The sequence below is a fragment of the Canis lupus genome, chromosome 12 (genome assembly GCF_048164855.1).
Source record: "Canis lupus baileyi chromosome 12, mCanLup2.hap1, whole genome shotgun sequence".
In the NCBI taxonomy this organism is placed as follows: Eukaryota; Metazoa; Chordata; class Mammalia; order Carnivora; family Canidae; genus Canis; species Canis lupus.
Window position 1 is genome coordinate 3,386,793 of NC_132849.1, and position 22,954 is coordinate 3,409,746.

General features: G+C 43.3%; 1 protein-coding gene and 1 pseudogene across 5 annotated transcripts in view; one reads left to right on the forward strand and one right to left on the reverse strand.

Annotated features, from left to right (window-relative positions):
- Nucleotides 1–672: 672 nt before the first annotated feature.
- The window catches only part of KPRP (keratinocyte proline rich protein), a 47,229-nt gene continuing 24,947 nt past the window's right edge, over nt 673–22,954 (reverse strand). Inside the window, exons 1-2 of one of the 5 annotated variants that reach the window (XR_012004004.1) lie at nt 1,762–1,808; nt 673–1,361 (exon numbers count right to left, since the gene is read on the reverse strand). Coding sequence is in view for 3 of the 5 variants with exons in the window: in XM_072769105.1 (XP_072625206.1) it covers nt 17,771–19,574; nt 21,037–21,053 (1,821 nt within the window). In the remaining 2 variants the exon portion in view is untranslated. Of the gene's footprint in view, nt 1,362–1,761; nt 1,809–17,065; nt 19,575–21,036; nt 21,062–21,104; nt 21,159–22,954 lie in introns of those variants that run through there. The other 4 variants (XM_072769106.1, XM_072769105.1, XR_012004005.1 and 1 more) reach the window with 4 other exon arrangements.
- LOC140601884 (alcohol dehydrogenase class-3 pseudogene) lies at nt 6,879–8,014 on the forward strand (annotated as a pseudogene).

Consider the following 22,954-nt stretch of genomic DNA (forward strand, 5'->3'; position numbering starts at 1 on the left):
ATGGTGGGATGGGACCTGAAGAGAACCAACAGTGCACTGGAAGGCAGCCACTTCCAGGAGCCTTTCAGCTTCCTCAGGAGATGTGTGGTTAACCTCCTCAGATGATATGAAAAGGTACTTCTACTGGCAAAAAACAAAGAAAACCAACAAAACAAAACAAAACAAAACAAAACAACAACAACCTGATGGAATTGAATTTAGAAATTCAAAGTCTCGGCTTTATCAGGATTTTCCCAAATGTCTCTATTCCAACTTTTCAGGGACCCACGGATGCAACAACTGGATATCATATGAGGCATGGTATCAGCCCTCAGGAGGACACTCCTTGCAAAAATGTACAGCTGGACCTAGTCAGGAAGAAACATCAAACAGACCCAAATTGACAGGCATTCCTCAAAACCAAAAGTGTTTCAAAATCTTCAAACCATAAAAAGCCTGGACTGTCACAGATGGGAGGGAACTAACAAATTCTGGCAACTAAAGGCAAGGTTGGTTCCTGAACTGGAATCTGAACCAATAAAAATTGGTTTTGTTCTTAAGGACATTAGTGGTGCCAAGGGGCAAATCTGAGTAAGTTCTGTAGACACCGAGGCCTCAGAGGAAGCAGAAGTTGAGGCCAGTATGAGAAAGATAAAGTAGGAATGAATAGAAAACAACAATCGAGGCAAGAGGGAATGAAGATTTCTAGTTTTATTGTTGCACATCAGGTTGGGTTGACAACAAGGTACACTACAGAAGGGTGCAGGGTCTGTGCTTTGGGTTCCCAGGGTAGCCACACATATGGGGGAGGTGAGGAAATGGGTTTTTAGGAGAGGGGTTTTGGCTCTTGGACACCAGGGCACAAGGATCCTCTGGGCCAGAGCTCAAGGCTGCACTCAGACCCTGCAGCCACTTGAGCTGACCCAGCAGGGGGAGCTGGAGCAGGACCAAGAGGAAGGGTTTGGCCACTGGCTATCCCCTAGTATGTTCTTCTTGGCTCAGAGTCCACTTCAGCAGCAGCCTCCAGACGACTGACTGCTGCCCCCTCCACAGCAGCCCGAGCCCCCTGAGGGCTGGCTGCAGCAGCCTGAGCTCTGGTGTCTCTGGCGGTGGGACCTGTGTCGCCTGTGGTGGCTCAGGCAGCAGCCGCCACCCCCGGAGCTGGAGCCACAGCAGCCGCCACCCCCGGAGCTGGAGCCACAGCAGCCTCCACCCCCGGAGCTGGAGCCACAGCAGCCCCCAGAGCTGACACTGCAGCAAGAAGAGACTGGGGGGCACTTTGGGGGACACTTGGGGGGGCACTTGGGGGTGGGACACTTGGGAGGGGGCTGGCACTGCTGCTGGTTCTGCTGGCAGGACATCTCAGTGGGCAGGGTCAGGACCTGAGGGAGAGTCACACAGTGAGTCAGACCCAGGACACAGAGCCTCCCACTGCCCCTCTCACCCTCTTAGCATCTCACATTATTATAGAAACATCACAAGAAACGTCCCATATAATCCAACAGCTGCATGACTTTCCCATATTCTGGCATCATCTGTTTGGATCCTCTGTAGACACTTAAAAGGTAAACACGCACTTTCCTCCAGTATACATAGTGTAAATGAAGACCGAACCATGTTACTAAATATGGGCAAGAGTCTAAAGCCTTATACGTGAAGATGGAATTTATTCCTCTTCTGGCACCATGGATCCTTTCCCCCCAAATCCCCACTCCATCTGTCCCTGCTCTGGACTGTGCTCTGTCTTTGAAGGAACTGGTCCTGTTCCCAGGGGACACTTACGTGCACGGGCAGCACAAGGTTGTCAGCACCTCAGCAGACAAGTGCTTGGAGGTGCTCTGACCCCAAGGTCCTTTTATTCTGGTCTTGGGCCCTGCCCCCAGCCTGTGAGACAGGACCTGGGCATGAGGGCACCACCTCCCACCACCCACATGGTCCTGTGACAGGTGGTGACTGGCATCTCCCTGCCTTTTCCATGGGGCCCAGCACAGCTGCTCCCAGCCAGGATAGGGCTTCTTAGAAACAAGGAGTGACCCAGTTGTGGAAAATTTACTTTGACCTGCCTTATTCTCCTTGGCCAGAGTCACCTGGGAAGCCTCATAGATCCTGTTTTGGACCTTGGGCGCCAGTCTCCTTCTTTCCTTCCTTCTGCCAACGTAAATGCAGTGGCTCTTGGGCAGCCTGCTCTGGACTATAGTTTAGAGATACCTTCACATTTTTTTTTTCTACCCTGCCAGGCTCACAGAGATCAGCAAACTTGTCTGGAGCCCAAATCTTCCCCTCTGCCTGCTTTATATAGTCTGCAAGCTAAGAGTGGTTTTATATGTTTAAATGTTTGGGAAAAAATCAGAAGAATAGTTCATGACACATGGGAGTCATATTAAATTCTAATTTCAATCTTCATGGCATTTTAGTTGGAACCCATCTGCGTTCATTTCTTTATTATCTACAGCTATTTTCACAGTGCAGTGGTAGAGTTGAGTAGTTGAGTCAAAGATCCTATGGCTCCCAAAGCCTAAAATATTTTGTCTTTAGCCCTTTGTTGAAAAATTTGCTGATCTCTGTGTATCCCATTGCTTTTAAGAGCCTAGAGTCAGACCCTGGAATGCAATCCTCGTTCTTCTACCTGGTCACTTGTGAAAGTTACATAAAGTGACTCTTTTTAAATTTTATTTATCTGTCTCCTCTGTTAAAAAGTGTGAATAATGGCAAAAATATCTCACAGGGAGGGGCACCTGGGTGACCCAGTCGGTTAGCCAGACTCTTGATTTTGGCTCAGGTGATGATCTCAGGGTCCTGAGAGGTGCCCTGCCACAGGCTCTGCACTCAGTAGGGACTCTGCTTCAAGGTTCGCTCTCTGCCCCACCCCCCTCAATAAACAAATAAATCTTTTAAAAATATCTCATAGGGATACTGCTTCAGTCAGTAAGACAATGTAACGAACAAGTCTGACAGAAGACCTGTAACATGGTGGGCCCTTAAATAATAAGATACCTATATATTCACAAATAAAGGGAAAACATCTGTCTTTTGTAAGTCATACCTTCCTTCAAAGGAGGGAAAATTGGGACTCTTATTTTGTTTTTTGTTTTTTCCAAAAAAACACCATTTTTTATTGGAAATTTTTATTTTATTTTGTATTAACCATTTTTTCCTTTCTGTTTAAGACTCCTTTGTTCTGCTAAATGTCTTGATTTGTTTGACTCTGCAATAGCTCCAGGAAAGGAGTTCATGGTGAGGAGGAGGGTAGCTCCGTGTTGTCCCCATAATTATACACCACTCAACAACCAGGTGGCAGCAAAGAGTAAAGTCTAAGTGTGGGAAGTAGATGCCAGGGCCAGGGCAACTCAACAGCGAGTGCGTCCTCCCTCTAGGGACTCTTTAAGCCCCAGGCAACACCCTGGCTCTAGGTTTTTATTACTGTTTACTCAAAATGTTTTCCTACTATACTTTCAATGGATGAAGAGCAAGGATAGGAGTTCATTCTTGGTTCAAGTTGGTGTATAATAAATACCACAATGAGATTTTCCAAAAGTAAACTAATTAGAAGCACACTGAAGCCAGAAGAAGCGTGTGAAGGAAAACCCTCTCTCTTTCCTGCCAATGGTAGAAACACTGGGAGAGAATCTGAAATTCCCCAGAACTTGAAGCAACATAATGAATAAGTCATAAGGAAAGGCTGAGCCGGTTGACATGTAGTTGCAAGACATGAATATGTGTTTATGTCCATGCATGTGGATGTACAAATAATATACAGAGGCTAAATGTGTGTTTATATACACATACATGTATTTTATCTTAAACTGTGTGTGTGTGTGTGTGTGTGTGTGTGTGTGTACTTCATTGGTCATTTTTGCCTCTCACTTTCCTGGTTTTTCCCTCTGTCTCTTCTTCATTAGAGATCTTCTAAGAAATAATTGTCTATGGCCACATAAAACATCCTTATTTGCCAGGAACAGTTTGGATTATGCCTTCTGTCACAGCATAAATCATAAACTGTTTTTTCAATCTCAAGTGTGTCCCAGTTTGGATGATGAATTATAAAGTCACATTACCAGTAAATGAAGTTTTCTGAAACACCTTCACTGATTCAGGCTAAAACCTAAACTCCTTCTCCTTGCATTTAAATATCTATGCAATATGAAGCTATTCTGCTTCTATGGGTGTTTCCCCCCACCCCTTTCCTCCCTTAAGAGAAGAAATCTTTCTCTGAAGCTGAATTGGCCTATGAGCTCTACTTTGGACTGTTTACTTTGTGCTTTATTTTACTTTATGTGACATATCTCTGATATGGGATTGAATTCTTCTTGAGAGTAGAGTCTGGATCTAATATGTTTGCCTCTCCCATCAGCACCTAGAGCCAAGACATGCATTTATAATCATTTTACCAGCATTTCATAGCACCTGGGAGTTTGCAAACAGCTTTTTCCTGTGATGTAAGGTAGTCAGATAAGACATGCACAGTGATGAGTGCTGACCATACCATCCTAGAGATCCGTATGAGGTTATATGTTACTCATGGATGATGTTTGTCCTCAGGGCTCCATTGTGGAAGGAGAGGTCAGGACACAGGTAGTACTACTCAGAAGCCCAGCTCACTGATTCCTAGAATGATGGACCTCAGATGCCATTGGATCATCCCTCTGCCTCTAGGCAGAGAAGGCAGCACCCAATCATCAATTAATCTGACTTGGGCACAGGCAAAAAAACAGCAGCATGCATGTAATACCATGCAGACTCATTTCTAAACCATGACTATTAGATTCCAATAGATTTATATTGATTTGGCATCATTTCAATAGAAAAAAAAAATGTTTGGTTTTGTGAAGTCATCTACTCACCTGTATGTCCTGATAACCTCAAGGGATAGGAGGAAACACTGCTGAAATCCATATGAAGTCATTAAAACAGTGTGAATTTTGCTCTTTTCTCTACACTCTGCAGCCATTTGTGGAGACAGAACTTTATACATTATTGACTTTTAGTATATTCTCCCTTTCAAAAATTAATAAATGTGCCTAATTTAAAAGTTAAAATATACGTAAAAAATAGCACCATAAATAAGACAGAAAGAAAAGTGATCCATTGGGGGAAATTACAACACATTTGGTAGGTATTTAGAAAAATGGCTCTTATACATCAATAAAAAATATGCAAGCACACCAATAAAAGGATGGACAAAGGATTGGAACAGGCAATACACACATAAGAAGAGAAACACAAATGGCCAAAAAGTAACTGAAAATATGTTCAATGTTACTAAGCATCAAAGAATTTTGTAAAAACCTGTTTTTATGGTATAGAGTATCTATCCAATTTACTCATTCATATCAGATTGGCAAAGACCGAGTGCCTAACAAATACTCAGTGTAGGGGTGCCTGGGTGGCTCAGCAGTTAAGTGTCTGCCTTTGGCTCAGGGTGTGATCCTGGAGTCCTGGGATCAAGTCCCACATCGGGCTCCCTGCATGGACCCTGCTTCTCCCTCTGCCTATGTCTCTGTCTCTCTCTGTGTGCCTCTCATGAATAAATAAATAAATATATATTTTTTTAAACCAAATACTCAGTATTGGAGAGGATGCATGGAATTGGACACTCATGTTTCACTAGTAAGAAAATAAATCAGCATACTGATTATGCATGACAATATGATGATTCATTAATTCAATACATTCTTTATGGTGTGTAAATGAATTAGAATGTAAAATGAGAACAGTTCGTGTATAATGTTTGAATATCTAAGAATTTAGCCTTAGGAGAGATAATGTAACTAAACACAATGGGTTTGCAGCTTATAGTTCATTAAATTGAACACAACCCAAGAAGCATTAAAAGCAAAGAACTTTTTATTGCTTTTTACAAGTTAAGGAGATGGGGAGATGACTCAAAGCACTGGCTCACCAGGAGGTTAGTACAAGAAGCTTTTATTTAGTGCATTAGGGGTGGGGCAGGAGCTTGCATATACATTAAAGGAACGTAGGCATATTCTATTACTCGGGTATGTTGATTCAACTGTGCATGCCTAGAATGCCAACATTTTAATGCATAAATCCTATGCTCAAAAAAAAATGGTCGACCCCCTCACCCCCCATAGGAGAAGACCTTAGTACTCTAATGAGCTAAAGGAAACTTCAGGATGACTCAGAGGGGCTTCTGCACAGGTCCTCAGTTCCAGTCTGGCTCTAAGTGGCTCCTGTAAGGGGCTATCAGGTGAAACACCTAGCTGAGCTTTCTCCTGCTTTTTTCCCTTCCTCATCCTCTCTTCTACTGATAGTTTTAAGCCCTCTGGTCTGGGTAACTCCTTGTCACATCCTAGCTAACAATATGGGATAAGAAGAAAAGGATATATGCATATGAATATTCCCTGTAGAAAATTACAAATAATAAGAATACAGCACATTATCAGATTCATATGTTTATATTTATTTAAAAAAGCAGAAGATAAAGATTCAAAAATGCTGTTTTAAAAAACAGCAAAATACATAAGTTATATAATAATAACTTTTTTAGATGAACAAGATATTTATGTATCAAATGTAAAAACTTCATTGAAAGAAAAAAATTAAAAACTTTATCAAAAGATACTAAATAAGATTTATACATATGTTCATGGTATAATGGGAAAAAATCACTAAGATGAAAGTTGCTCTAATGATATTATTATATATTTAATACAATACCAGTTAAAATTCTAACATGACACTTTGCTTTGCTATGTCTTGCCTTTGTGGAATGTGATAAACCCATTCTAAAAAGTATATGGAGAAATAAACACTGGTAGATAGCATGATTGATCAGACAACTATAGTAATAAAGACAGTGGATAATCTCACAGAGATCCATGGCTAGGGCACAGATCAGAATTGTGAGCCTAGCATTAAACACAAACAAATATGCAGGAGCAGAGGGCATGGCGAACCAGGTTATCAAGTGCAAGGCTGCAGTTGCCTGGGAGGCAGGAAAACCTCTCTCTATAGAAGAGGTAGAGGTGGCACCCCCAAAGGCTCATGAAGTTCGAATTAAGATCATGGCCACTCCAGTTTGCCACACCGATGCCTACACCCTGAGTGGGGCTGATCCTGAAGGGAGTTTTCCAGTGATCCTGGGACATGAAGGTGCTGGAATTGTGGAAAGTGTTGGCGAAGGAGTTACTAAGCTGAAGGCAGGTGACACTGTCATCCCACTTTACATCCCACAGTGTGGAGAATGCAAATTTTGTCTAAATCCTAAAACAAACCTTTGCCAGAAGATAAGAGTTATACAGGGGAAAGGATTAATGCCAGATGGTACTAGCAGATTTACTCGCAAAGGAAAGACAATTTTACATTATATGGGAACCAGCACATTTTCTGAATAGACAGTTGTGGCAAATATCTCTGTTGCTAAAATTGATCCTTTAGCACCTTTGGATAAAGTCTGCCTTCTCGGTTGTGGCATTTCAACTGGTTATGGTGCTGCTCTGAACACTGCCAAGGTGGAGCCTGGCTCTACTTGTGCCGTCTTTGGCCTAGGAGGAGTTGGATTGGTGACTATCATGGGCTGTAAGGTGGCTGGTGCATCCCAGATCATTGGTGTGGACATCAATAAAGATAAATTCTCAAGGGCCAAGGAGTTTGGAGCCTCTGAATGTATTAACCCCCAGGACTTCAGTAAATCCATCCAGGAAGTGCTCATTGAAATGACTGATGGGGGAGTGGACTATTCCTTTAAGTGTATTGGTAACTTGAAAGTCATAAGAGCAGCACTAGAGGCCTGCCACAAAGGCTGGGGTGTCAGCGTCATAGCTGAGTAGCTGCTTCAGGTGAAGAAATCGCCACTCATCCATTTCAGCTGATAACTGGGCGCGTATGGAAAGGCACTGCCTTTGGAGGATGGAAGAGTGTAGAAAGTGTCCCAAAGTTGGTGTCTGAATATATGTCCAGAAAGATAAAAGTTGATGAATTTGTGACTCACAGTCTGTCTTTCGACCAAATTAATGAAGCCTTTGACCTGTTGCATGCAAGAAAGAGCATTCGAACTGTTGTAAAACAGCTTTAAATTCAACAAAGAAAACATGTCCATCCTTGTACTGAAGTCTTGTGGTCCACCTGGAACAGCCAGACAAGCAGGGAGATGCTCTTCTAAGTTCACAGTCTCTTAGACCTTTTCTACTACTACTTTTAGAGTAACCTTCTCTAGGGAATAATATTTTTTGTGTAATTCATAAATCTCTAATCAAGGACAAGGCTAATACAGTCATAAATCTGTTTTCTGAACTCTCCTTCACATGAATAATTGCCAACCCATTAAGGAATATTCTAACATAATAAAAGTAATTTCTGCATTTGTCAAAAAAAAAAAAAAACAAATATGCAAACTTGCTGTGTGGTTGAAATGGCAGTGCAGATTCTTAGGGAATAATGACTATTTTATGATGACCAATGGTTATCTATATGGTGAAAATAGAATTCATACAAATATATAAAAATGAAAGTTTCTGTACAATACAAAGAAAATATAATGAAAGTTTATAATAAAGAAAGGTTTCTTAAAGAAGGCATTGTAGTGAGAAACCCCAGTTCTTTCCTCCTGTGTTTCTTTCCTATGTGTACTTTACTACTCCCATAGAACACTTAGCTCTTAACACTTTTGGCTCCTAGAGGAGTGCTTGTTTTTTTCCCGCACACTGACAAGAGTTAACAGACATCAACTGGGTGTCCTACAGTCTAACTCAGTGCTGACACCATCTACCTGAAGACAGTGTCAGAGTCCACAGGTGAAACTCCCAGTCCCAAGAGACTGCCCCCCACTTCAGATGCCAATCACAGCTAGGTCCCCAGGTTTCCACAACTTTTGTCCAATTTAACTATGAAACAGATATTCCTGTGACCCTCTTCTTCTCAGATTTGAATAATTTGCTAAAGAGGCTCACAGAACTTAGGGAAACACTAACATTTACCAGTTCATTAAAAGATATAATAAAGGATACAGAAGAACAGTTAGATGAAGACATATAGAAGGGGCGGTCTGGGAGGGTCCCAAGTGCAGGAGCTCTTGCCACATTAGAGGTGGGGTGCATCACCTTCCTGGTGCACATGTGTTTGCCAGCCACAGAGCTCTCTGAATGTTGTCCTAATGATATTTTATGGAGATTTCCTCACACAGGCATGATCAATTATTAACTCCATTTCTGGCCCTATCTCTTCCCTGGAGGATAGGCAGTGAGGCTGAAAATTCCAATCTCCTGATCATGGCTTGGTCTTCCTGAGGACCAGACCCCATCCAGGAACCTTCCAGGAGCCCATCCAGAGCTGCCTCAATGGAACCAGGAAATTACAAGTGTTTCAGGAACTTCTTGCCAGGAAATAGGGGCATAGACCAATATATATTTTTTCTGTTTTCTCACAGGCATAAAAAGATTATAGAGCAAAAATTTCACAAACTTGGCTATTTTAAAAGTATATAATTTTATTCGTGAAAAGAAAACATTAAAAATATAAAAAGCCAATATCAGGGAAGATATTTGCAATATCTTTCTATGGAATAAAAGGTAAAATGTGTAAAGAACTTTTGCAAATCAAATAAAAAATATTCCTAAGGTAAGAAAAAGTAATTTACAAAAGAAGAAAACATTGTTCAACAAATATATGAATAGATGCTCAAGATCACTTATGATCAAGAAAATGGATAACACAGGAACAATGAAATACATACAATGAGATATCAAATGGATATTTCACACTCACTGAATAATTATATAAACATCTGGTATTACAAAGTGTTAGCAGGATGAAACAACAGGAACTTTTTTACACTAATAGGGGAATTGTAAACTGGAGACCCATGTGACAATATATTGTAAGGTTAAAATTGAGCATGTCTATAATCTGACCATGTAATTCCTAGCCTCCTGGAGAGGCCATCCTACACACAGACAATATGTAAAGATTTTTTTAAAATAATGGAGTTGTCTAGAACATGAGAGACACCTAACTCTGGGAAACGAACAAGGGGTGGTGGAAAGGGAGGTGGGCAGGGGGGTTGGGGTGACTAGGTGATGGACACTGAGGGGGGCACTTGACAAGATGAGCACTGGGTATTATGCTATATGTTGGCAAATTGAAATCCAATAAAAAAAAGAGTTAAATAATGGAGTTGTCTAGAATTGCAAAATAATTAGAAGCAACATATATATTCTTTAATAAGAAACTACTTAAATAATTAGGGTGGTTATAAGATGGAGTACAATATAGCAGTGAAAAATAAACTAAATGACAGTGACTAACTTGAATATCTCACAAAGATTCTGTGATAGAAAAGCAAGTTTTCACGAGTGCATCAAATATGTAATATTTAAGTTAAAAATATGTAAACAATTCCATATATTTTAAGAAAATTTATAGTGTAATAGGAATATCAGGAAATACATAGGAATACTTAACCTTAAACTTAGATGAGTCAGACTAATGAATTAGCTCTGGAAGGAAGGTAGAAAGGAAACATGCATCAAATATATGAAATTTTTTTATCTCATTATGGATAATGGGCAAGACATTATTCACTAAATATTTATATTCTTTAAATATCAATTTTTCACAATAAATTTAAAATATTTTAATTTTAGGATGCCTGGGTGGCTCGGCAGTTGAGCATTTGCCTTTGCCTCAGAGCGAGATCCAAGTTCAGGGATCAAGTCCCACATCAGGCTCCCTGTGAGAAGCCTGCTTCTCCCTCTGCCTGCGTCTCTGCCTCTCTCTGTGTGTCTCTCATGAATGAATAAATAAAATCTTTAAAAAATAATCAAATAAAGTATTTTAATTTAAAATCGTTTTTATTACTTTTAAAATATTTAATTTTTTTCAAAAAACTTAATTCAAAATTAAAATTTAAAAATCTTTATAATCATATTTTATTATTTTATATAATATTTATTATATATGAATTATGTATACTAAAATATGCAAATATATAAATATGTCTGTCTTCCCATGTCCCTTACTCCTTCAGTTCCTCCTCCTCCATGCCTCCCTTGACTTGTCTGAGCTGACCAGATCCATTCCTGTTTGTGCTTCCCCTCTACCTGTCTGTTTGTCCAGGCTTTGCTTGCATCTGGACTTGGCTTGCCTTTGTGGCCAACCTCTCTCATCAGAGGGGCCAATTGTCATCTCTCCCTTGTCTTTCTCTCCTTAGGGGTAAACAACTCACTGCTAAAGGGAGATATATTTGTAGTGTTTTATAATATACAAAGTGTATGTAATTTAAATAACCTATCTAATCCTGTGTGACACGGACAGGGGTATATTTTTCTTTTAACCACATTTTATAAATGAAGGAATTATGTGTCAAGGGAAACTGCCAAAGCTAAGACCTCTCTGCTAGTAAGTGGTGGAGCTGGGGTCCAACTCCTATCTCATGATGCCTTTTCCTATGCATGCTGGCTCACGATTCCACACCCCGCTGGGCCCCTTTCTCCCATACACGGAGCTCAGTCATCCTCCTCTTCTTATGCTGTCTGGGATGCCTGCCCACAACATCTTCATTGCTATTCTTATTTCCAAAGAAGTTTGTATATTTTAATGTTATATATATATTTAAATATGTCCGTTTTTTATTATGTTTTCCTTTGCTAGAATAACAGTCCCTTGAGAAAAAGCATCTCTGTCTGTTTCATTCACTAATACATCCCAAGCATCCAGAATACTGTCTGACATAGTAAAAACTCATTATTTGAATAAGTGTTGACTGCAGCAGTAACAGTGCATTCCATTTCCACACAGTTCTGATTATTAAGTTATTCTCTTTATTTCTAACCAGAAATTTCCAACCATTGGATTTAAGCTCTTGACTTTTACTTTTTCTGACAGAAAGTCTTTCAAATAATGGAAGAGAGAGAGCAACATGCTACTTCTTTGAAAATACATTAAGGGCACCTGGGTGGCTCAAGTCGGTTAAGCATCCAACTCTTGATTTTGGCTCAGGTCATGATCTCAGGGTTGTGAGATCAAGCCCCATGTCCCAGCCCACATCTGGCTTCACACTGGGCATGAAGTCTACTTAAGATTCTCTCCCCATTTCCCTCCACATCTTTCCTCCTGTCTCCTCCTCTCTGAAAAATAAAATATAACATTATTCTTCCTTCCACAGGGAGACCGAGTTTTGAAGCAAGATAAGCCTAGGCTTCGGTTCTAGCACTATCAGGTCTTAGATGTGTGACCAGACAGTTTAGTTAACCTCAGTAGATTTTGTGTGTATGTCTGTGACACTGTCTATAAATTGGAGCAAATAATAGCATCTTGGCAAGTTGTGAGTGTGAGGAAGGATGTAGGTTTCCTGTCTCAGGTGGTGGCTGACCCATAGTAGGCTGACACATCATCGTCTAGCCTCACTCCCATTTGTGCACTGTCTGGACCACTGTCTGGACTAAGCAGAGCAACACTATCATGACTAACTACTAAGAACAGGAGCTCATCACCATGTGCTGCAGACAATCTCACACTTGCCCTATGCTAAGGTTTTAATCAACCAAACTTTTCTTTATATGTGTGGCTTTGATATATCCACTCATCTTCTACAAGTGCAGTAGATCTTTCACTTGAACTCAGAACTTCACCTTTATATTACATTTTATCTTGTCAGATTAGGTCCATTATTCTAACCCACACTGATAGAATCTTTTCTTCAATTTTCCCTCATAATTTGAAGTCACCTGAAACTTAGGCCAGTTTCTTCTTAAGTTTTACTCTAAAATATTGATAAGAACTTCCTTAGAATAGGGTAAAGATGGACGTGTTTGGAACCAAGAATGATGGTCAAATAAGGAGGAAATATTCCTCTGGTAATCTGTCATGATATTATTTTAATGACAGCATACCTAGTGTTTCTTCCTGGAGTGCTCTCCTCTTTCCTCCATTCATTAGACATCTCCTACCAACTTTCAAATCTCTGATTGTAGGCACCTCCTCTAGGCACTTGAGCCATTTGTACCCCTCCTATGGGTTTCCATGGTATACTGTGCCTCCTATGTTCAAGCTCTTATAAACTCTATAGTCTTTCAAACTCCAAGTAGGTATGATGGTGTCTGCCTTGCTCACTGTTGTATTTCCAAAACCAAGCACAGTTCCTGGGAGATAGCTAGGTTTCATAAATCTTTATCAAATGAATGGATGTTTTTATTTAAGTCGATAAATGATTTTATTCCTGACAGATATAACAATCAAGAACAGAAGAAAGATGTTAACTCATCTCAGGGCTCCTATGATAAGACGTGGTGAGGGACATGATGGGTGGGATTGGCATAGCTTGGGTTATTTGTAGGCTTCTAGATACTTCTAGTTTAGTCTTTCAGGTCAGGAAGCTTCATCTTTTGGAAGAATGAGTTTGATAGTCCCTGGTGATGGGGAAGCACATGGATTTTTATGCATCACCCTCTCTTCCTAACTTGTTTTAAGCCACAAGCATGTGGATCTTCTGAGATGTCCAACCAGGCCAGAAATCAGGAGTATGCTATGGCCCAGGACCAAGTCTTATTCACCACCTGGTTATTTTCCTGTATGTTGTCTGCACTGCCTTTCTTCTGATTACTACCATCTACCTATAAATAAAGAACTGAGCTATTCTCTTATGCATGATAGTTCTATTTGGTTATTTATCCAGGATTATTCTAGTCTTTAGGACAAACTTTGAAATGTGGAATTCCTCCCTCTTAATATTTAAATAGTGCCTGGATAAAGGAGAGATATACTAAAACTAGGCCTATCTTCTCCCAGCAAAAAATCTGTAACATATATCATACAACCTCCCCTCTCTCAGCCATACACAAGAGCCACATCCTGGGTATTTTGGGTGGCAGTGGTTGGGGATTTAACTGAGAGAAAAGAAGACTCCCTGGTCTTGAGGTGCTCCTAGACTTAGAAGTGGAAAATTTGACTCTGGCGTTGGGTAATTACATAAAAATTTTCACAAAAAGGCAGTTATCAGCCTCATTTTTGTCACCATGTCCACCTTCTCTTTATGCTGTGGCCAGATATGTGCAAGTTTTAACTCTCCTTGTAGATATTGAGTAAGCTTATAGCCCTGGGTATCACTACATCAATGACTTTTAATCTCAGCTGATCAGAATAATTTTCAAATGGAGGTCTCAGATTCTCTCTCTCTAGAAATTCAATTTAAATAGATCTGGGATAGATCTTGAGACTCTGTCTCTTTAAGTGGGTTCCCGGGTCATTCCACCTATATACGAAGAACTGAGCCTAGTGACAAAGTGCAACTGTGGCTAATCCACCTGGTCTGGAAGGAAATTCTGAGAACATCTAGTGCAATTCCCTCATTCTACAGTGAAAATGCTAATCCCAGAGTGGGAGGCCTAAAAGAGGGAAAGGATAGAGAATTGCACATAGATACAAGCAAGATTTGGGGTGTGGGGGTGGCGGGGCATCCAACCTCTCTTACATTTACTCAGACTAACTACTCCCTCATCTCTGGAAGCTAGGTCCTCATCCTGTATGCCAAGCATAGGAGTCTGGCTGACCTCTGCTTCATACTGTCTATGATTTGCCTGATGCACTGGCATTTCTGGGCATAGTCTGGTCACCTAGAATGGAAACAATACCATGCAACCTGTGCACTGCCTTAGATGGTTAGTGTGATATTCAAAAAGGAGATTCTCTCACAGGTCTCTGAGCAAGTTTAAAAGGCTTTTATAAGTGGTCTTTTTTGCTCTGAAATTCCAATCCTCAGCCCTTTAAGCTTTGTTCGAATCATTGATATAGAAGCAAAAGGCAGAGTTCTGGGAGGCAGATCATGTGTGAAGGAAGTGGAGAGTGGAATGGGCGACTGGGTTACTCCTAGGCTTCTAGATACATCTAGAAGGGCTGTCCAAAGCCAAGGCTGAAGGGCCCTAGGAGATCTTAACCCATGCTCCTGGGGTGGCAGCCCCCTTGACACATACATTTTAGAAGCCCCAAGCTTTAAAGTATACAGAGAGATACAACAGACCCATAGACCCACACACTCCTGGCTACTCCTTTCCCCAGAGCTGCCATAGATGGATTGTAACTTTTCACAGGTGGCCTACCTGGAGGCACAAGCTTGAGCATCCTGTCAGAGGAGGTGGGAGGACCCAATTCAAACTATTGCCCCAGGAGAGTGGAGCATTGGGCTCTGAGCTCCTCTGGTTACAAAGATGGCACTGAGGCTGGCTGGTGAACAGCTCTGGTCTGTGACAGAGCACAGGCCCAGCCTGACTTACCCAGAGACCCCTATATTCTACTATCATCCAATCTCTTTCCATATCCAGGCCTAGTTATCCTGGGGACCAGAGTCTATCCTGAGACAACAGTGCAGGTCATGGGTCATTGAAACAAAGAGCCTGTGTGGTGACCTGTACACTCAACCTGAGGAAGGTGGGGCTTCCTAGGAGTGAATGCCCTTATCTTCCATTCAGGTCTGGGTTTCTTCTGTGTTTTGAGGGAATGGACTGCTCCACATTCATCCTCCAGAAAAGAGGGTCCTTGTTCAGGGGTATGTTTGAAAGAACAGGGGGAGAGATCTAATGAGAATCCCCATCTGGGTCTTTCAAGCCTCTCCCCACCCCCACCCAGGGGTCTAGGTAATAGGAAAATAAGGGTGTCCCATGGGAGCTATTTGGACCCTGCCAAGCCCTTGAGGGCTTGTGCCACAGAGCAGATAGGGTCCTAGAAGAGCCTGGATTTGAAGAGAAGAGGCAAAAGTAAAACTGGTGAAAATAACCTGTCCAAAAAAAATGTGTTGGAAGAAGAGGCAGAGATTATGACTGAGATAAAAGATGCCACATGTAGTAGCAAAGAGTGTAGGCTTGGAATTGAGTCTGGCTGTGTGGCTTTAGCCTGTGTGCTTCCTTCCAGCTCTGTCAAGTGGTGAGATAATAATGCTTGTGTCGTGGGCTATTCTGAAAATCAGAGGACATATATTATATATATATATATATATAATCACACACATACATATACATATATTCATGTTCTACCTGTATAATGTATTTCACTAAACTAGTAACAACCAAACACTGGGCAGCAGAAATACCTGGAGGGCTGGTTAAAATCAGGCTTCGCAGGCCTCACCACCAGAATCTCTGCTTCAGTAGGTCTGATATGATGCACTTGTATTTGTCACAATGTCCTAGGTGGTGCTATGCTGCTGGTTCAAGTACCACCCTGAGAACCAGCGCTCTAGGCAGTAAGCTCTCTGAGAGCAAAGAGGAGTTATTTCTGTGCCCACTTGACAGATAAGCAATGAATATTTGTCAGTAAAAAATTGAATGAATGTACTTCACATAAAGAAGTCCGGTTTTCCTTTGCCAGGTGTCTCTTAGGTCTCTACCTCTGACACTGCAAGGCCAGATCCCTGGGACAAGGGAAAGATATCCTCAGAGCCAAAGATGTCCTCTGGATCTGTGGTGCTAACCTGTGGAGCTGAATCTGTGAGTCCAGGCCAGAGTCACTCCCTGCTGTCCTCTTAAGAGGCCCTCTTTGTCCTCTACAGACCATGGTGGCCTCAGGCTACTGTCTGCCTTTGGGGATAGGTTCACCTCAAAAGCACTCATTCCATAGCACCCATCTCAAAGATAGGGAGTGGGAGAAGAGGACCCTCTAAGCTGTATCTTCATACTACCAAGACCACTCATGCCCAGTGGGATTCAAAAGCAATGGAGGAACATAGAGGCAGCCTTTTCTATGATGAAAAAAAAAAAAGGCGCAAATGGTTTATTCTGAGCAAAAGAAGAGTGTACCCTGTGTGGAATATCACAGAGAGCTTCCAGTTCTCCTCAGGCTCCCCTCCCACTCCCAACACTCATAGCTGGATGACCTGCCCAGCCCAGACCTGAGACCTCTACCCCCAGACTGAGGAGCAAGAGTTCTTCTTGTTCTCTCATTCCTCCTGCCTTTTCATCCAGCTTCTCCTGCCAGACAGCAGGGACACCGAGAGGAGACAGAAAACCCATAAGGTAATTCACTGGTCAAGCAAAACTCAGATCATGAGTACAATAAACTCAAGAAAAATAATAATAACAAAGAAGCTCATCCCAGAGAGTCAGGAAGGAGTAAAAAATCAGGCATTATGCAAGACTCGGACTATGAGGGTACCATCTTTATTGTTACATGACCTCCTTCTGTCCCAGATCCTGGAGTTGCCAGTCAGGATAGATCGTCGCTCAAGCTGCCAACCCACAAGCCTTGCAGAGCAGCTGCTTGCCTCAGGAGAAGCACAGGGCTTTAGAGATATTCTCACTTCACTCAAATGGGAGCTTACAACCTAGTTGGTCAAGAAAAACAGACACACTGGAAAAGTGAAATAATTCAAGAGATATTGCAAGGCAGTTGCCAAACGGCTGGTATGAGCAATGCAGTAAGTTTTAGGAACTTGGCATAGGTTCCCATGGGTAGGAACAAACAGAAAAGACCAAGGAAGAGGTCTTGAAAGATGGGCTGAATTTCAGAGGCTGGGCATAGCAGAGAATTGGTCCAGGCAAGGAGGGCAGGAAGTGAGCAGAGGCTTAGAGGCAAGGGACACCCAAGGTATATTCTGGACAACACCCAGATGTGCCCTGGTGGCCAGACTGGTTTGGCTGGAACTGAGGGTGTGTTCAGGGGAGGAGCCAGATGTAGGGCTGGAGAGGGGCCTGAGACCCAGGGGTGGATCCTGAGATGGCATGCAATGGAGTTTGGACATCACCTCCGGCTGTCTTTGGAAAGAAGCACACAAGAACATACTGGAAATTGAGGCTGCTGGGAAAGGAGGCAGAACATTTTCAGGGCAGGAGGCAAGGATGTCTCATCCTTAAAAATAAGCACCCTTTGTTCCAGCATCAGAACCGCCTTTCAGTCCAACACAGGTGCCTCCTTGGTCTCCACAATCACCAAAACCCTGTGGCTCTGGAATCCCATCACAAGGTCTAAAGTTGTCACCACTTCCTTGCCACTGGTTACAACCAGTTGGGCCACAGCTGGGGGCCTCGGTGTCCAGGAGGCATGGACTAGACTCATGACAGCCTAGGTCTCCTGGGCCTGGGTTCGGACGTGGTCCCGAGCTCGGGCTGGGACAGCGCAGAGGCTCGGCACAGGGCTCTGGGCTCGGGCAGGGTGCTGGAAGGGGACTTGGCTCTGGAAGTGGGTAGGCTGCTGGGCGCTCACAGGGCTGCGGACAGGGACGTGGCTCGGGAAATTCACGCTGCACTGGTCTAGGTCGTGGGGCTGCACGCGGGGCTGGACGTGGTTCCGGACACAGACAGGGTTCGGAAAGTCGCCGCGGTGGAGGACAGGAGCGCGGCCCGGACCTTGCACAGGGTTCTGGGCGCTGGTACCGCCGTGGAGCAGGACGTGGACAGGGACTTGGGGCAGCAAGTGGGCATCGCTGCAGCGAACTCTCTGGACTCCGGTCCAGACGCCGTGATGGACAGAAGCTTGGGAGTGGACGTGACTCTGCAGGTGGCCTCAGCTCCGGGCAGGAGGCTCCCCAGGAGGGTCGTGGGGCACAACTCTCAGAGCAGCGTCTGATGGGAGGAATCTGAACTGCACACTTTTGCGGGGGCACCTGCTTGGGGCAGCAGGGGGAGGAAATCTCTATCCGACACTTGGGACCACATCTCCCAGCGCAGCCTGAGGAAGGACCCCGCGGGCAGCCACTGCTATAGATGGGCTCAGAGCGGCGTGGTGGGGTGCAGTAGTTATAGGAGCCCGAAGAACACGCAGATGGCAGGCAGCGGCTGTGGAAGGGCTCAGACCTTCGTGGTGGGGAACAGCTGCGGTAGAGAGGCTGCAGCGGGCCAGGCGGGAGGCACCTGCTGGTGCTCTGGGAGCGGCTGCGCTGAGAGGAGAAGCTCCCATAAGAGCCTCGGGCCTGGCACTGGGGTGCACAAGTGCTGAATGAAGCCCGGGACTGACGCTGGGGGGCGCAGTTGCTGTAGGCGGTCCTGGATTGGAACTGGGGGGTGCAATTGTTGTAGGAAGCTGGGGACTGACCCTGCAGGGCGTATCTGCCATAAGAACCTTGATACTGACGCTGGGTGGAGAATTTCCCCTGAGTTTGGGAAACTGGGGGACAAGCCACATAAGTCTGGACAGGCTGAGGAGCTGGACAGGGTACAAAGTTCTGGACTGGGTATTCCACAAAACAAGTTTCTGTATAGCAAACTGGAGCACATTCTACATAACACGTCTGAACAGGGCATGGACCTTCACACTGCACATAGGAAACCTCAGGCTGGCATAGGGCCTGGCTTTGAACAGAGGAAATTTGAGACTGGCATGGAGCCTGGCACTTCACCTGGGTGGTCTTAGACGGGCATGGAGCCTGGCACTTCACCTGGGCGGTCTTAGATGGGCATGGGGCCTGGCACTTCACCTGGGTGGTCTTAGACTGGCTCGAAGCCTGGCACTTCACCTGGGAAACTTGAACTGGGCATGGTGCAGGACACTCTATAATTTGCATCTCACGAGGGGCTTGGACTACCACCTGGCTGTTGGCACTGGGCGACTTGGAGGAGTAGAAAGAGGAACCCTTCACACAGCACTGGGGAAGCGGCAGGCAACATTGAATCTGCTGCTGGTCACACATGGTTCTGATGAAGGCAGGTGAGTGAGACCTGACAGTAGAAAGATCAGTGTTAGGAGGATGAGTTGTTGGGGGAGAAGGATCTAGGACCAAGGGAAAGACACTGCTTCTTCCCTATACTTTCCTCCCCAACTATCAACCTTTACCCAAAAACACTTACTGAGTTAGAGGGATCCATTATTAGTCACCACTGCCACTGAGACCTGTCCTGATCTAAGGGAGCTTCAAAGGCACAGCCACAGTTGTAGGCATCCAGAGTCTCCCCTTGGAGGGTGGGCACAGAGTGCAACTGCACCCCCCTGCGTCAGTCCCGGGCTTCATTCAGCACAGAGTGTCTAACACAGAGTGTGTTGAAGACCTTAGGATTCCTTGTCCTAAGTGGCAGGAGAGCACTCTACAGGAGGTAGAGATAACACTGCTTCGGAGGCTGTAGCCCAAAGTGGGGTCTCCACACCCACAGGAGCTTGGATATCCTCACATACATACACTGGTGACACATACAAGTGCAAACATGTAAAAACGAGCAGGTGGGAGTAAGTGTTCAGGTTCCATCTGTGCCCGAAGCACCCACTGAAAAGTAAAGGATCCAGTCCATTATTGCACAGCTCAAACCCAATATAAATGTTTGTTTCTCCACATTCAATCTTTTTAGGTGAATTTCTTTAAACAACCCTCATAGACATATGCAAAACACACACAGACAAAACATGCCAGCCTTGGAAAGGCTCAGAACCAACATGGCAATCTGCCCAGGCAGGTTGCTGTTCTAAATTATCTGACATGGGACAACCTGCTACTTCAGAAATGTTTTCTCCTTAGCTCCTCGTAAAGGCAAGGAATGAGTGCCTAGATGGGGTAACCCAGAAAGTGCAAGATTCCTAAATCACAAGACTGACTGACGTTCAGCCACACATAAAACCCTGCACAGCAGAAGCATACAAACGTGATTTGGGGGATACAAGCATACCCCAACATGACACTTATCCAGGGAGAAACAGAAGCAATCTCCATTCCTCTGCCCTCCCTAAATTCATCTGTTTGTATACAGGCAGCCCTGTGACTGGCATAGCAGGGTGGCTGATTTAACAATTAATTCACCCAACAAAACACTTCTCAATAGGCTCCAGAAATACTGAAAATGCTTCTAATGAAAAGCAAAGCCTTCCATTCTCCATTTATAGAGAATATCTACAAACACATGCCCTTAGGGAAAGTAACCCCCTGACACACAACTCTGCTCATAAGGTGTAAATGCATCTTTTCCAGGAAAAGAGATCCTGATGTGGGAAAATGCTACTTGAGGAGGAGACCACTATTATCAAAGGCAAATACACTGACTTCAGGCCCTCAGTTCTTTGCACAAACTCCACAAATATTCTTATTATATCTCCTAAAAGTCTACCAGACATTTCTCCTCAGGTTTATGTATCACTCTTCCTTCAAGCACTTCCTGGAAGGTGCTTGAAGCTCCCCCACCTCCCACCATGCCTTACCTTGTGAATCTGGGCATCCCCTGAGATGCATCTCTAGCCCAATCCCGGGACCCAACCCCTAGACTCACCCTCCTCACAGCAAGCAGACATTCAGGCTGAAGGATCTGGGCAGAGGGCTGTCTTTATATAAAGAGCTCTGGGCCTGGCTTAATCCATGAGACAGCTTATTGGCATCTGCCTGGCTCATCACCCAGGTTAGCATTCCAGCAGCAGTCCCCTCCCTGTATGCCTGACCTTGCAGTCACCTACAGAATGTGGGAGTATCTCACTTCAATGTCAAAGCTTCTCGACTCTGAAGGAGCAGATTCTTGTTTTCTTCCTCCTTCTTCCCCTATAAGTCTCTCCCCCATCCCTAGGAGATCTAGTGGTGGGGATGATAAGGGGTGGCAAAGCTATCTTTTGTCCTGAAAGATGATTCCAGGCCCCTGACTTCCTCCTTATCTCAGATTTTCATCAGATAAATATAAAAGAGGAAAAGTTCCCCAACTTGAAGCAATTAAAGTCACCTCAAAGATAGAGGCATCTCTACAGAACGAAGAGAACATGGTCAGAGCTGAAGTTAACATTCTAGGTTGGCTACTTACAGCTGAGTGACCTTTAAAACCAACAGGAGTATTAATTTACTCAACTGAAAATAAAGATAATTAAGCCTTCTTTCCAGAGTTGTTGTGAGGGTTAAGGCAATTATTTTATGTAAAAGAATCCAGCCAAGAATGATACTCAAAATATCCAACATCTACTCAGAATAAATGTTAACCATAAGCAACCAGGCACAGCATTTCCTCCTACTCCTAAGCTGAGCAACCTGATGGCTTTATAGCCGGTGCTCAGCTAATGCTACGGTATAGGGTTTAAAGACAGCATAGTGTAGGACAGACACACTAACTTGGCATCCCAAGATACAGTCAGGATGAGACATCTTTTTATCTTTTGCCTACATAATTTTTGCTTATATAATTTAGTAAGTGATCATTAACAATTTAGAAATAGAGAAATTATACTTAAGATTCTAGACATCCAGCTTTTCTTCTAAATCAAAAGATGTGGCAAACGTGAGCCTAATTTCCATAAACCTGAAAATTAATAATTCCTCTCTTAGGGCATATACTTTTATGTTCTACATATACTTATATGTTCTATAATTCTCCACCATTCTATAATATATCTGTGATGCAATGCACAATATAAGTTTCTTTTTATTATTTTACTTAGGCTCTTGTTTTTCTTTGCTGAGATTAAAGGAAAGTGAAATAATCCTTCTACTTGGATCATTTCACTATTTTATATAACCTTCTAGCCTCTATAGGCATTTAAGATTCTGAGCAAGCTTGTCAGCACAGACTTTAGACAAATTTGGGATTGAATCTGAGCTCCAATGCTTGCTAATGGGTGAAAGCTACTTAACGTCCATGAGCCTCAGATTATCTATCTATAAAATGGAAATAAGAAAAAGAAAAAAGAGGAAGAAGAAGAAATAAGAAGAGAAATAAAGAAGAGGAATGAGAATTAGAAAAGCCATAGAATTATCATGTGACTTAAATAAGACAGCTGATCTAAAATACTTAGCACTCAGTTACCCATGTAGCTCTCTGAGCCTTAGTTTCCTCATATGAAGATGGGAATGAAAATACTTCACTAAGTTCTCATGAAGGTAAAATCAGATAATGGTACAAAAGTGCTTTGTGACCTGCAGTGCACATACCGGTCCCTGCCATGGGGAAGTCTCTGCCCAGGTTCACCTGAATTTAGAGTCCAAGTTCTGGGTTCCAACACTCATTCCAAAGGGGGTCTTCAGATACCATTCCAAACTTGAGTAGGATCATAGACTTTCAGAAGGTCAAAGTAACAAGAGTCCCCAGGAATTTATGGTCCTACTCCATCATTCTACAGATGAAGATTCCGAAGCCCCAAAAGATGA